Here is a 15,388-nt window from a genome sequence, read left to right as displayed (position 1 = left end):
CAAGAGCGAGCTCTTTGTCATGTTCTCTCGTGAAGTCGACTTTGAAAAGTCGCTCGCCCTTGCGTCCCAACATTATGAGACGCAGATTGCATACATGGAGCAATACTTGGCTTCCCACTCCATCTCCTTTTCCCATTGCCCCAATGATCGATGGGTGCCTGTTGAGCTGCTTAAGTACATTCAACAATATGCCCGCCCCTACATCCAGTGCCTTGAACGCTTCATCGACATCTGCATCCCCATAGGATCTTACTGTACCTTCAATAAGCAGGAGGTGAAGAGGTTGGGGAAGGGCAATTTAGGAACTAGGTTCCTCTCGTGGCTTGCCACTTTTGCATTCCTCATTAGCCGATGAGGATTTGGATGAGGAGGTAGAGATGCCTGCATTGTAGTTGGCAGGGTATTTGAGAGATGACAAGGAAGTGAAGGCAGTAGGAACGAGTGCTGGTGTAAAAGAGCAGCTTTTGCAATCAGAGCACTTTCCAGAGGGTGCACTAGTTGAACAGCCCACTGTAGTAGAAGATGCGGGGCCATCTTCCCCACACGAGGAGAGCAAGGTGCTGCTGCCAGAGCTTGAGATCAATCTCTTGAGCACCATTGTGGGTGGTTGGAAGGTGAAGAATACTTATTTCTTCATGACCTTGAAAAGACAGCTGGCTTGAGAATGGATGAATGCTTGGGCATTATATGCACGCGATGTGAGGTGGACCTTGATACGTCCAACCTTGGTCCTCACCTAGATAGTGCCCCTTGGAGAATTTATCGTAGAGATAGTTGCTTTGGTCAAGGAAACTATGATTGAGACCTCGGAGCAAGCCCTAGTTCCAGAGGAGGAATTCACAACCTTACAAGACAAGCTAGAGGCTGAAAAGGATACCCTTGCTGCTGCTAGAGTAATGGAGGAGACCAAAGCACCAAAAAAGGATGAGGCTAAGTCCTCGATTGACCTGTCTGCCCCCACCAGCACTTTGGCAAAAGAAGACATTGAGCAAGAGGTAATAATTGACCTTTTACAACCTAGAAACATTTGTAATTATGTATAGGAAAATATTTTGATTTTTCCTTTGATTGCAGAGGGTGGTTGAAATTGACGCTTTTGCTGGGAGAGGCGGCAGCAGAGCAGAGACCAGGCCAAGGTCCATGGACATGATGCTGCGTTGGCGCACTATCTTGGTCAACTTCCTATGGATGGCATCGCCATTATCCACAGGGACTACACCCCTCAATCTGCCTTCACTCTCTTCTTTTTGAAAGCCCTCTCTAAGGTGCTCTGTGTAGCCTCTATGGCACAGAGCACCAAATGTATAGTTCTGATTAAAAAATCCCTTGCCTTCGATGTTTTTGGTTATGGATTTAGGGGTAAGCTTCTTACTCGTAGTAAGGTTCTTACTCGTATAGGTATAGCCAAAAGCATAGGCATAGAGGATCCTCAAGAAATAGCCTAATCACTCCTTGAGCACACTACTCTGCCCAATAACAAGAGAAGGAAGCTCAATATTGTAAGAAAGCTTTTGTAAAGATGATGTATCACTTGAATACAATACAATTTTTGCAAACTTATTTTCATCAAGTATATCATTATTTTTTCTAGTTTGTACCATCAATGTTTTTGTGAATGCATCAGAAATGACCCTGGGAGCAGTAGTGCCAGAGTAGTGCGAATTTTGAGCCTGCATCGCTGCTGTAGAGCCCAAATTCGCACTATTTTGGCACAGCTTCCCCAGCCCTTCAGGAGCAATTCTGATGCATTGGATGACAAATAATGTATTTTTATACATGATTAAAGGTATTTTTATCTTGTAAATTACTATTTCTCATAATCAATGTACTCAACTTGATTATAAATGCATCAAAATTGATTCTGAGTGGCTGGGGGAGTAGGCTGGGGGAGCAGTGCCAGAACAGTGTGAATTTTGAGCCTGCACCGCTGCTGTAGAGCCCAAATTCGCACTGTTCTGGCATAGCTTCCCCAGCCCTCCAAGAGCAATTCTGATGCATTAGATGATAAATAATGTATTTTTATACATGATTAAAGGTATTTTTATTTTATAAATTACTATTTTTATAATTAATGTACTCAACTTCATTATAAATGCATCAGAAATGATCCTGAGTGGCTGGGGGAGCAGTGCCAGAACAGTGGAAATTTTGAGCCTGCACCGCTGCTGCATAGCCTAAATTCGCAGTGTTCTGGCATAGCTTCCCCAGTCCTCCAGGAGCAATTTTGATGCATTGGACGACAAACAATGTAATTTTACACATGATTAAAGCTGTTTTTATCTTATAAACTATTGTTTCTCACAATTAGTGTACTCAACTTTATTATAAATGCATCAGAAATGATCTTGAGTGGTTGGGGGAGCAGTGCTAGAACAGTGCGAATTTTGAGCCTGAACTGCCGCTGTAGAGCCTAAATTCGCACTGTTCTGACATAGCTTCCCTAGTCCTCCAAGAGCAATTCTGGTGCATTGGATGACAAACAATGTAATTTTACACATGATTAAAGCTATTTTTATCTTATAAACTATTATTTCTCACAATTAGTGTACTCAACTTCATTATAAATGCATCAGAAATGATCCTGGTGGTTGGGGAAGCAGTGGCAGAACAGTGCGAATTTTGAGCCTGCACCGCTGTAGAGCCTAAATTCGCACTGTTCTGGTATAGCTTCTCCAGTCCTCTAGGAGCAAATATGACGCGTTGGATGATAAACACTATATTTTTACACATGATTAAAGGTATATTTATCTTATAAACTACTATTTCTCACAATTAGTGTGCTCAACTTCATTATAAATGCTCAGAAATTAGTGTGCTCAACTTCATTATAAATGCATCAGAAATGATCCTGAGTGTGCTCAACTTCATTATAAATTAGTGTGCTCAACTTCATTATAAATGCATCAAAAATGATCCCGAGTGGCTGGGGGAGTAGTGCCAGAATAGTGCGAATTTTGAGCCTGCACCGCCGCTGCAGAGGCTAAATTCGCACTGTTCTGGCGGCATAGCTTCCCCAGTCCTCGAGGAGCAATTCTGATGCATTGGATGATAAACACTATATTTTTACACATGATTAAAGGTGTTTTTATCTTATAAACTACTATTTCTCACAATTAGTGTGCTCAACTTCATTATGAATGCATCAAATAAATTACATTTATGAGAAAAATTAAAAAATAATAATTTTTGGGGTCCCCACAATTTTAGGATCTCATGGATATAGTGGTTCCTGACAGTTAGTTATGTTTATGGGGTTGTGGGGACCTGACAGTTAGTTATGGATGTACTGGCTCCTGACAGGCTTCTGACGTGACCCTTGAATTACAAGCTTTTTGGAGGGAAAAAAATATTTTCATCATACATATTGGTTGGGTGGTGTTTTTTCTACCTCAAAATGTAAAAAAATAAAAAATATTTTTTTAAACTTTTTGGGACCCACCTAAATATGAGAATGTTTTGCTGATGTGGAAGGGAGGTATGGTGGGAGTTAATGAGAAAGGAGATTTCAAACTGACAAGAAAGATTCAATTTGTAGAGAGTGAAGATAAAAAATTCAAAAAGTTTAGAGAGAGAAAGTATGAGAAAAGTCAAAAAGTAAGAGAGAGTATGAGAATATTCCCTTTAAAAAGTGAAACTAGGGGGGTATGGCTGATGTGGCAAGGCAAAAAATAGGGGTCATCATAGCCTTTGTCTCCCTTAAGCCCAGCTTTTTAAGCTCTAATCCTTTAAAATTAGGAATCCTTAAATTAGGAGGCCCTTTTTGGGTCCAAAAAATTCCTAATGATGATGAACTCCATGTTTAAAATTTCTTTTCTCTTCAATTTTTACTATGCTGAGTCATCAATGACACTTTATGGGTGGCATCACTTCATAATTTTGTGCTTCATAGTTACATAACCAAGGTTAAGTTCCATTTATAAGACTAGTGGATTAATAAGATAGATTTCTTCAAAGGAGATTAACTTGCAATCCATTGAACAAGCAAGAATTAATTCACAAGGAGCGTGTGTAATTGAGAAGCACTTCCACAACTTTTTTATCTTTTAACAACTAGATTCTCCAAACTCAAAGTGGTGATACATAATATACAAGTTGCATCTCAAAGTAAAGAAATATTTGAAGATAAAGATGTTGAGGAAGAGAACATTCCTATTTGAGAAATGAAACAAGGAGATAATATTCCCAACGATTTAGAGGCAAATCAAAGAGATGCTCATGATGCCGTTGTTGCAGATGTCAATGCCAATGGATTCCAATTAATAGAAGTGGAAGAAACCTCATCATCATCTAGTGAATCCACTGATAGTTTCTCCTATGAATGCCAATGAATTGTCTTTTAATCTCTTGTTGAACGATATAGGAGATATGAAGATAGCATTAGAAATCGACCTCTTTGGATCCACGACCTTGATCATGATGAACAATCATAAATTTGATTTTGTAATTTCATTACAAATTAATTCACTCAAATCCTCTTGTTGGCTTGTTTTTAGAGAGTCAGTGCTTGGGGTCATGTAACCAACTATTTGCTCTACATAGCCCTCTTTCCATGCCACCTTTATACCATTATGCTAATACATCAAAATTTATGCAAGATCATGCATTTTGTTTTAAAAAAATTTGACCCTCATCTACAGACGTATATATCGATGCATATTTCGATGAAAGTTTTCAGTTCTTGTATTGAGCCCCTAACTTTTGATCAAGAATCAAATTTACTTTCCCTCTAAAACCATCAATATAAAACATCGGAATTAGATGAACCTCTTGAAAAGATGTAGGGGAGAAGAGAGCTTGAGCTCTTGCAAGCACACACACACTCACAAAACCCTAAAAGAAAACACACAAGGTGAGAGGCTGAAAATCTTTTTCTTCTTTACACAACACTCAACACACCATATACAAAGATAAGAGTACACACTATATGAAAAGGTACTCAACCAAATACATACTAGGGTTCTCTATAGTGTGAACCCAACTAAATGAGCTGGCGCTATAACTATGCTAGTCTCTAGAATGGCTGTCACACAGCCTGTCATCCCACTAGCCGCATATCACCCATGACCTCACCAACCATGCCAGTGGTGTAAGTGTGGGGCCTATCCCCCAGGCAGGTCATTAGTGTCCATCGCCTCACTGGATGAGCTCGATATCTCAACACTCCCCCTCGAGTTCAACTCCATCTCATGTACACCAAGCGAAGCCCTGAATCTGCGGAGCTTCTCTGTACCCAATGCTTTGGTGAAAATGTCAGCGACTTGATCCTGTGTGCTGGCATAACAAGGTCAACGTCTCCTGCCAAAACCTTCTCTCTGACAAAATGGTAGTGGACCTCTATATGCTTTGTGCGAGCATGAAAAACTGGGTTCCTGGCCAACTGTATACTGCTAATGTTGTCATAGAAAATGATAACTTGTCTATCCACTGATAGACCCAAATCTACAAGTCGCTTTCTTAACCAAGCTACCTCACATGCTGCCATAGCAGCACCTCTGTACTCGGCCTTTGTACTCGATAGAGCAACCGTAGGCTACTTCTTGCTGCTCCAAGTCATAGCAAAACTCCTCCCCAAAGAAAACATGAAGCCACTAGTAGATCTTCTATCTGAGATACTACCAGCCCAATCAGCAGCTGTGTACCCATGTACACATATCTCTGTCCCAGTTTCATAAAATAGTCCACAATGCAAAGTAGACCTCACATACCTTAGTATGCGTCTCAATGCATCCAAATGCAGCTTCCGAGGAACCTGCATAAATTGACTCACCAACCCAACAACATGGCTCAAATCTGGCCTGGTGAGCGTCATGTAGATCAAGCTTCCTACTATGTGACTATACATAGTAGGATCCTCCAAAATCTCTCCTGAATCTGCACTCAACTTGCCATTCTGATCTAATGGCACTGAGATAGGCTTACAGCCTGTCATACCATACTTGGACAACATGTCCAAGCCATACTGTCTCTGCAGTAATCCAATACCATGCGGTGACCTAATCACCTCAATGCCCAAGAAATATCTGAGCTTCCCCAGATTCTTCATCTCAAACTTCTGTCTAAGCAAGATCTTTACATCAAAGATCTCTACATCATGGTCCCTCGTAATGATCAGGTCATCTACATAGATGACAACAAGCACAACCCCTCTATCACTGTGTCTCACATACAGCGAGAAATCTGCATTGGCTACATTAAAGCCAATAGTGACAAGATATTCAGAAATCTTGTCAGACCATGCTCTTGGTGCTTGTTTTAAGCCATACAAGGCTTTCTTCAACCTGCAAACACGGGGTGACTCACATCCTCATAACTAGGTGGCTGCAACATACACATCCTCATAACCAAGTGCTTGTTTTAAGCCATACAAGGCTTTCTTCAACCTGCAAACATGCTCGAGGTGACTCACATCCTCATAACCAGGTGGCTGCAACATACACATCCTCATAACCAAGTGCTTGTTTTAAGCCATACAAGGCTTTCTTCAACCTGCAAACATGCTCAAGGTGACTCACATCCTCATAACCAGGTGGCTGTAACATATACATCCTCATAACCAAGTGGCTACAACATATACACCTCTTCCTGCAAATCCCCATGCAAGAATGCATTCTTTACATCTCCATCTGATGTAAAGACCATTGCTTTGACGTAGCCACTGCTATCACAACTCTCACTATTGCCATCTTGGCAACTGGGCTGAAAGTTTCCTCATAATCAATGCCATATGTCTGCGCATATCCTTTGGCTACCAATCTAGCGTTATACCTGCTTATGCTTCCATCACTGTTATGTTTTACTTTGTACACCCACTTGCATCCAATGGCTTTCTTGCCTTTAGGCAATTGCACTAAATCCCAAGTCTCATTTTCATATAGTGCATCCATCTCCTCATCCATAGCTTTCTCCCAACACACATTTTCAACAGCCTCATCAATGCATGTGGGCTCTACATCCTATACAACTTTTGCCATGTATGCATAGTGATGTGCCACATAACCATCATAGGTAAACCTCTGCACAGGATTCTTCACTCTCCTAGATCTTCGCAGCTTTACATTCAGGGCTTCCATAGCCTTCTTTACACTAGAGGTGTTCTCATAGCTGGTATCCCAAGCTCCTCAGCAAGGCTCATCTCTGAGCCACTAGACTCTCAATCATCAACATGAGAATGCCTTGCAGAAATGTCAGGCATACTAAGGGGCTCAACCACTTTCTCTTTGCCTTTATGTGATGTCTCTGTGATGTACTAATCACATTTGCAGGACTGGTATTATGACGTAGCCTGCCACTCCATGGTCTATCTAAACCACTAGATGAGGACTCTCCTGGTCCACTCAAAGACTGTGATTGCTGACTTGCATTTTGTGCAACCACATTTCCACTCACATCAGCCCCAATAGCTTCTTTTTTAGCAGCATACCAGCTGCTCATCTCATCAAAAACAACATCCCTGCTTAAGGGAATATCCAATAAACACACATTTTTCAGCTTTTGGATCCAGCTTAGTTCTCAGCTCATCTGGCACATGCACATATGCAATGCATCCAAAGACTTTCAGATGAGACAAATCAGGTTTTCTGCTAATAAACCTCTCCTCTGGAGTTACATCATGTATGGCTGCAATTGGAGTCCTGTTCATGATGTAAACTACTATAGAAACAGCCTCAGCCCAATAGCTATGCGGCATATTCTTCTCTTCCGTCAATGCTCACGCAATCTAAGCAATGTGCCTGTTTTTTTACTCAGTAACTCCATTTTGTTGCGGAGTGTATCTGCATGTAAACTATCTCCGAATACCATTCTTCTTCAAAAATTCAGAGAACTCATTGGAGAAGTACTCTCCCCCTCCATCTGACATTAGGCACTTTACATATTTCCTTGTTTGCTTTTTAACCATAACTCTGAAATTTTGAAAATGAGTGAACACCTCACCCTTCTCCTTCATGAAGTATACCCACACTTTCCTTGTGTGGTCATCAATAAATGTCACATATAATATCTGCAGCTTTCCATAGACATGGTCTTCGCAGGACCCCATACATCTGAATGCACAACATCTAGTGCATTTCTGCTCACATTTTTGTTACGTGGAAATACATGCTTTGCTGCATACCTTTAACTTTAAAATTTGGCAGCCCTATCACAATTCCTTTAGTCTGCATAGACTTCATTCTCTGCACATTCACATGTCCAATTCTTTTATGCCAAATGTCTGTGTTTGCAACAATTCCTGAACCATTTGCAAACATCGCAGCACTCACTTCAGGCATGTTTACATTCAATGTAAACATTCTGCCCACTCTCTTGCCTTTTGCAACCAACCTGCACTTATCTTTAAAGTCTTCAACATAACAACCATCAGGGTTAAACCGAACCTGCAAACCCTGCTCAATCATCTGGCTAACTGAAACCAGATTCTTTTTTATGTTTGGAACATGAAGTACATCTGCAAGGTACTTCACTTTGCCATCCTGCGTAGACAATGGCACATCTCCAACATGGGCAATTGGATGAGCAGTGTCATCCCCTGTTTCCACAAAACCTGGTCTTTCAAGGATTTTCATCTCCTTGAACCACTCCCCACCATGACTTGTCATGTGATTTGAAGCACCTGAATCAACATACCATACATCATCTTTATGTGCTGCTTCAACATTTTCAGACATGGCAATCACGACATGCTGCATAACAAATAACCTTTCATTATCCTCATTGTTTCTGCTCGAGGATGCATAGTTGTTTTTATGCAATTTCCCATTTTGCATGTCAGTCTGCTTCTTATAACAATATGCCTGCACATGTCCAGGCTTACCACAATAAAAGCATCCACGTGTATCATTATACTGCCTTTGCCAATTTCCACGACCTCTTTGACTCCCCCTGCCTCTGAATTGGCCTCTTCCACCTGCGTGTTGTTGTTGTTGTGAATTCTGGGACTGTTGTTGTTGCTGCTGTTGGCCATAATTTTGATTACCTGTTCGGCCACTTCCTTGGCCACTTCCATGGCCTCCTCTACCTCGTCCTCTTCCTGAACTTGTGTAGAAGGCCTGTTGCTCTGAGCTGTTTTTGTTTTGTGAAGACTGTTGGTCTTCACCCAAGCTCTTCTCTTCTATAATAAACATAGACACCAAATCTGTGAAATTGGGAATGTTTTCCCTAGTCTCGAATAGACGTCTTGAATGCCTTGTATTGTGGCCCGAGACCACGTAGATAGACTTCCACCTTATCATCATCATCCTACTGAAACACCAATAGATGCAAGGGATTCCACAATACCCTTGATCTTCAATGCATAGTCATTCACAGACATACTCTTTTTCTCCACAGTATGAAGTTCATTCTTCAACTGTATCTTTCGTGCCTTGGTATTCATTTCATAGAGTTTTACCAAGGTGTCTCACATCTCCTTGGGGGACTTGGCATCCTGTATGTGCCCAATCATGGTGTCCTCTGTATACTGATAGAGAGCCAATACATAACTTTTCTGGCTCCTTGGTTCCAATCCTTGAACTCTTTCACATCTGCAGCAGCAGTCGAATTGATCTCTGGTATCTCCGGTGCCTCTTCATGCTCACCTTCTATATAGACCCAGTAACCCTTTCCCATCAGGAAATTTGTCAGCCTGAACCTCCAAGCATGGAAGTTGTTCTTATCAAGCTTCTCAGTAACAATCTGGTTTATGCCATCATTTGACATCTTGCCAGACACACAAATTTACCAAAAACGGCACTCTGGTTTGTCCTGCACAAACTGTTGTATTTTTTACAGCGATACTGTACTACACTCAAATGTCACAACCAGTGACCTCAATGTGCATACATACACCCAATGGCAACTGTTGACCTCCTTGCAACACACACAATGTCTGCACAACCAATCTGTCTTTCTGCAGTTCTTAAAACAGAGTTCTGCAGAGAATCGATGACTTACCCGCCCGCAGTGCTCGAAATCGCCTGCTTTCTAAAAAATGGAGGTCCAAACGCGCCCGAAATGCATTTTCGGCTCGAAAATTTTCTGTCCAATAGGACAATATAGTTGCCCTATGGCTTTACTCCCGTGAAGAAAGCTCCTCAATCAGAGATCGTTTGTCGGTGCCTCCCGTAGAGCTCCTGACAAGGGTGTAGTCGTCGTCTCTAACACAAATAGGGAAGAGTAGATGAAGCTCTTACCCTCATACCGCTTCCTGTGCTTCTCTTGCTTACAGCTCAGCCCTTTGCATGAACCAAGTTCTGATACCATGAAAAGATGTAAAGGAGAAGAGAGCTTGAGCTCTTGCAAGCACACACACACACTCACAAAACCAAAAAAGAGAACACACAAGGTGAGAGGCTGAAAATCTTCTTCTTCTTGTCATATTGGGCCTATTGGTTCTAGCTAGTAGTAGTTGTCTACATTCACTAGCAAGCACTAGCAACCATAAGAAGGCTATTAGTTATCTACATTCATTCACTAGCAGGCACTAGAAGCCATAAGTTGCTCTTTACTGATCTTACAATGAACTCCTATAGATTTGGTAATGCTTGGAGCTATGGTATTTGAACACATAAGCATGTATGAAGATATTGTCTCCCCACTTCTCACCTTTCACCTTGCCCAACAAAATGTTGAACTCCCTTTGCTCTCTTTTCTAGTTACTTAGGCCCAAGTCTTACATCGTTAGACAATTGGCCAAGATGTCCTTTTGTTGTGTAAGTTAAATGAGTTAGGCTTTACTCTAAGGTTAAAGCTTATAGCTTTTTGCTAAAGCTAAGAGCTTCTAGCTTACAACTAATCTTTTAAGAGACCTTGTGTTGTGATATTTCCCTATGTCTTACATTCAAGCTTTTCATGCATTTTGGAACTTACCAAACATTATGGAGCTCATTTCATAGATTTTTCCCAATTCACTTCAAGGGAGCTTAGCATGTAACCAACTTTTAAATCTATGGATTTAGCCACATTAAATTTAGCTCGACTTGTAATTTTATCAAATTTTAAGCTTCTTCTAATCTACCTTTGTAATCAACCACAACTGCACCATTTTTTTTCGACTCGATCACTCTTTGGACTTCGCAAGTATGTTTTCCATAGTTAACTATAGACACCCTGAGCTCAACACCACAAGAGCAATGGACATTGCAAGATTGACAAGAGATTGGTCCCACAAGGGCATGAGAGTAGAGGATAAGAGAACAAGTTGACATTCATTATCACTATGTGAGGTGCAAACTTTAAAATGATATTCATTACTGATAGTTTGTTTTTTCTATTTAAAAAATTGGGTGGTCCTTATCAATATTTAGTTTCCTAGCACTCTTGCTTAATAAAACTTTGGCATGAATAAATCAATTGGACTTAGCCACACCTTTGGGCATTAGGTACTTCAACAATGGAGAAAGCAAAAAGTTTTTATACTTGAACCAAAAAGAATGCATAAAGATATTATATTTTCTCTCCTTTCCTTTCATCTCTCCAAGAAAATATTATGTTCCCATTACTTTGGCCTTTAGTTGCTTAAGCCCAAGTCCTTTATTGTTAAACATTTGGCTAAGATGTTCTTTTGTTGTGAGTGGAATGATTCTTGGGTTTTACTCAAAGCTTGGAGCTTTGAGCTTGGAGCTTTGAGCTTTGAACTAAGGGTTAAAACCTTAGCGCTTAGAGATAAGCACAATATTTTTTTTGTTGATGAAGCTTGCAACTTCAATACTTGAAGAGACCTTGTCTTGTGGGCTTTCCCTAAGTGTATACTTGGGTTTTTAGGCACCTTACACCTTGGAACATAGCCAATGTTGTGCTCATTTCATAGAAAGCTCTACATCATGGAATTAGTCACAGATCTATAGATTTAGCCATATAAACTTGTAGTGCTAGCAAATTTCGATCTACTTCTATTCTAATTTTGTGACCAGTTGTTGGAAGTCCTTGCCAAGTGTGCCAAAATTTTGATTTTGTTAACGCGGTCTCTTTCTATATCACTAATGTCTTTCCCAAAGTTTGAAAACACAAACGTTGAGCTCTACAACACAAGAGCAATGGATTGACAATATATATGTTTATATTGGTTGGATGGACAAAGCATGATAGTAGAATGGGTATATTCCATATATGGAGCAATGGAATTTTTGTAAGATTGGCAAGATGGATTTTTATTAAATTTTTTTAATTAAAAAAAAACTTTTGGGTGTATTCCGTTGTGTGTGTGTGTGTGCGCGCGTGCGTGTGTGTGTGTCTAGGATGAATAAAAGTGTTCATGTATCTATATGTTCATTAAGTAATATAACGAATGTATGGAATTGAAATCTTGTGTAGCCTAAATTAGCTATAGTGGGTTGGTGGTCTCTGTACAACACTCCTTTTTTAATGATTACACGGGGGGCTGGCAGGCACGCGTGACGGGATTCCACAAGGCTGGCAGCAGGAATTTGCGCTCGTTGACGCCGAGCGCGTTGTAGCTGGCGCCGGAGACCTGGTCCACCAGGAGCTTGCCCGGGTAGCCGGGGTAGCTGCCCTTGCCGAATCGGCCTTCACAGGCGCTTGCCGCTTCCAGCGGAACGGCGGCGTCGCCCTGGAAGTAGCCGGAGTCGAAGGGGTTGGTGACGGTGCCCGCCAGCAGCGTGGCAAAGTTGATGACCATTCCGTCCGTGGCCGCCTCCCCATTGGGCGGTAGCAGAGGGGGGCCAGGGGGCCCAAACTCTGTCACGGCATAGGGCCAGGCGCAGAAGCCCGGGCACTGCGTGGCCGCATTGCCGACCCATATGAAAGGCAGCGACGCCGAGGAGGCCGCGCTGTGGAAGCCGCACGAGTTCATGCAAAAGTCCTCCACCAGAACGTCGTCAGCAGTGAAGACAACGTAGACGGAATCGCCGGAGCGCGTGGGCTTCGGAAGTGTGCCGCCGGCGACGGACCGCTCCACCAGTGACGCAATGTCGGACTTGGTGAGGTTCTTGCCCATGCGGTAGGAGAGGTCCGAGGAGACGACGCCCAGCTTGATGCGGGCGGCAGCGTCCGCATGGGAGGAGTCCTTGTAGCGGCGGGCGATCTTCCACCAAGTAGCCACGGACGGTGCGCCACCTTTTTTCTTGGCTTGAAAGGAGGAGATGAAGTCGGTGATAACGGCCTGCTGGGAGGCGGGGAAGGCGCCGTACCAGAGGAGGTGCAGGCGAAGGGCGGGGCTGGTTAGGAGAGGACCACCGTGGTAAGAGAGGGTCGTGGCTGGGGAGGGGACCAGGGTAAGCATGCGTGAAGATGGGTGCAGTAACGGTCTGGCAGCAGCGGCAATCCAACAGCAGCTGGTGAGGGCGAGCATGCAAAGGAGCAACGGTTGGAAGGGGGACGTCGGCGGAGAGGGGAAGGCTTGAGCCATCCGGCGCAGGTTTGTGAAGTTAGAGAGCGCCTTGTGAAGAGATGGAGATGGATGGCGCAGTGAGAGAGAGAGAGAGAGAGAGAGATATTGCTAGCTAGAGTGGAGAGAGAGTGTGACACTAGGGCAGCAAGCGGAAGGCTGTTATAAAAGGGGGTGCCCGGTGTGGAAAGCTCGACGAACTTTCAAAGAAGAGACCACCTCACGAGAACTTTCAAAGCCCTAACTGTACAACGCGGCCAGCCAGCTCACCACCTCGCACTTCAACAACATCGCAGATCCCAGATCTCCGACGCGGCTACACCGTGTGCTGTTTATTTACCAACCCCTTTGACGCTTGTCTGTCGGTCACTCGTGACCCCTGGTGAGCGTCCGAGCTGTCGACGACAGCTGCTGCTACACGCTACACGCTGAGTGAGCGCTTCAAATTCCAAAGCGATTAGCTGCATGCTTGTTATCGCTGCACAACCACAGAGACGATTTTCATCCCTTTTGCCCCCATTATCTGTATATGCGCCCACAACAATTTTTTTGTTTGTTTACACGTGTCCATGCAGTCTACAATTTTTTCAACGTGCCATTGGGGACACTTGTCCATGCATGCTTGTTTATGTCTTTCCATCCCTGCAAATGGACTTGGCCTCAGGTTGACGCGATCCTTCTGCAATGCAACCAGCTTCATTTTGGAATGGCCCGCGTGGTCATGGTTGACGTTTTATTTGTTCTCTGTTCATTGTTGGCGTTCGTTGCTTTGAAGGCATGTCAGTCACTCCTGGTTCCTTCTGGAAGCGCATGGGTGCATATTCGGCTTCTGCAGATCGTCTGTTGCAATCCTGTATTGTGGACATTTATGGCAAGTTATGGTTTGCTACCCTATTTAATCATGGTGGTCTGTCTTCTGTTTTTCGTGTATACGCTCGTCTGCTTTTTGTCTTTCCAGTTCTCTGCAATCTTCAGCATCTGCCTATGGCTCCCAGGAGAAAACCTATGGATGATATCACCAACATGATGCGAGTAGGCTACCGTGGTTCCTCTTTGTGTGCTCTTGATGTCAATCGCTCTGATTCTGATATTGCAGGAACCTAAGTAAATTCAGGGCAGCCTATAACATCCATTGTTCCAAGAGCAGAAGTAGATTCTCTGTGCAAGCATGCTCTGACACCTTCGCAAGGTCCATCTACCCTTTGAAATTTGTACTCTGTGAAACAGAGAGCATGATCATTTGGTATGTTGTTTCTTTTTTGGTTATTCGGTTGCTTAGAATGTAGAAGTATTCTCGATTTTGCATACTGTGTTTTTACTAGTTATTGTTTCTATCATGGATGATCGGCATGCAACCATGCCGTCTTCCGCACTTTATATTTGTCTTTTGCAAATGACTTCACTCAGGAACGTACCATCGATTCGTGGATCTCACCCCTCTCCGCCGTGGCATTCTGACTGGTTCAGCCCGGCGCAGTTTCTCTGCAACGCAGTAGTCCGTACAACAATTCATTGCCTACAGCTGACTACTATAGGCTGCATTGCCTTAGGGCTTTTGAAGCCCACACTCTCACGGGTCTACAGCTTGATTTTCAGCTGCAATGGAGGCGTAAAACGTGCGTGGGAGGCATAAGACCAGGCGGCAGCTCGATTTTCAGCTGCAATGGAGGCATAAAACGTGCGTGGGAGGCATAAGACCAAGCGGCTACTGGTTTTTTTTCCATGAAGCTCACCATTAAAGCTTCAAAATTTCTTTTTTTCTTGCTCTAATCCTCCCCTCTTTGCTCTAATCACCCAAGTAATATTATGAGGGCTTGTTGATCTTACTCTTGATTTTGAAAAGCGGTGGCTAACCACATGAGGCATTCATAAGTCTCATTCATCTTCAAGTTCACAAAGTTTTCAAAGTGTGCTTATGAGCACTAATAGTGTTGATTAACACTAATGAGGCTTCTAATATAGCAAAAGGGAGTTATTCCAAAGTGTCTTTAAACACTAAGAGTGTTATTAAACACTAATGGTGAATTTAATCACCAATACAAGTGTCATTAGACGCTAGAAATGTGC

General features: G+C 42.8%; 1 protein-coding gene across 1 annotated transcript; it reads right to left on the bottom strand.

Moving 5' to 3' along the window:
- Nucleotides 1–12,122: 12,122 nt before the first annotated feature.
- LOC147613438 (protein PHOSPHATE-INDUCED 1 homolog) lies at nucleotides 12,123–13,467 on the bottom strand. The gene has a single exon (XM_086781374.1). The coding sequence runs from the start codon at nucleotides 13,340–13,342 to the stop codon at nucleotides 12,344–12,346; it is 999 nt and encodes a 332-aa protein (XP_086637500.1). The 5' UTR covers nucleotides 13,343–13,467; the 3' UTR covers nucleotides 12,123–12,343.
- Nucleotides 13,468–15,388: the final 1,921 nt, after the last annotated feature.

This window comes from Cibotium barometz, chromosome 43 (assembly GCF_041138505.1).
Source record: "Cibotium barometz isolate CiBa-2024 chromosome 43, ASM4113850v1, whole genome shotgun sequence".
Classification (NCBI taxonomy): domain Eukaryota; kingdom Viridiplantae; phylum Streptophyta; class Polypodiopsida; order Cyatheales; family Cibotiaceae; genus Cibotium; species Cibotium barometz.
Note: the sequence above shows the minus strand (reverse complement) of the source record. Positions and strands in the feature narration are given on the sequence as shown.

Bases quoted from the DNA above. Each gene is read 5' to 3' on its own strand.
- LOC147613438 (XM_086781374.1), bottom strand. From the start codon at position 13,342: ATGGCTCAAGCCTTCCCCTCTCCGCCGACGTCCCCCTTCCAACCGTTG.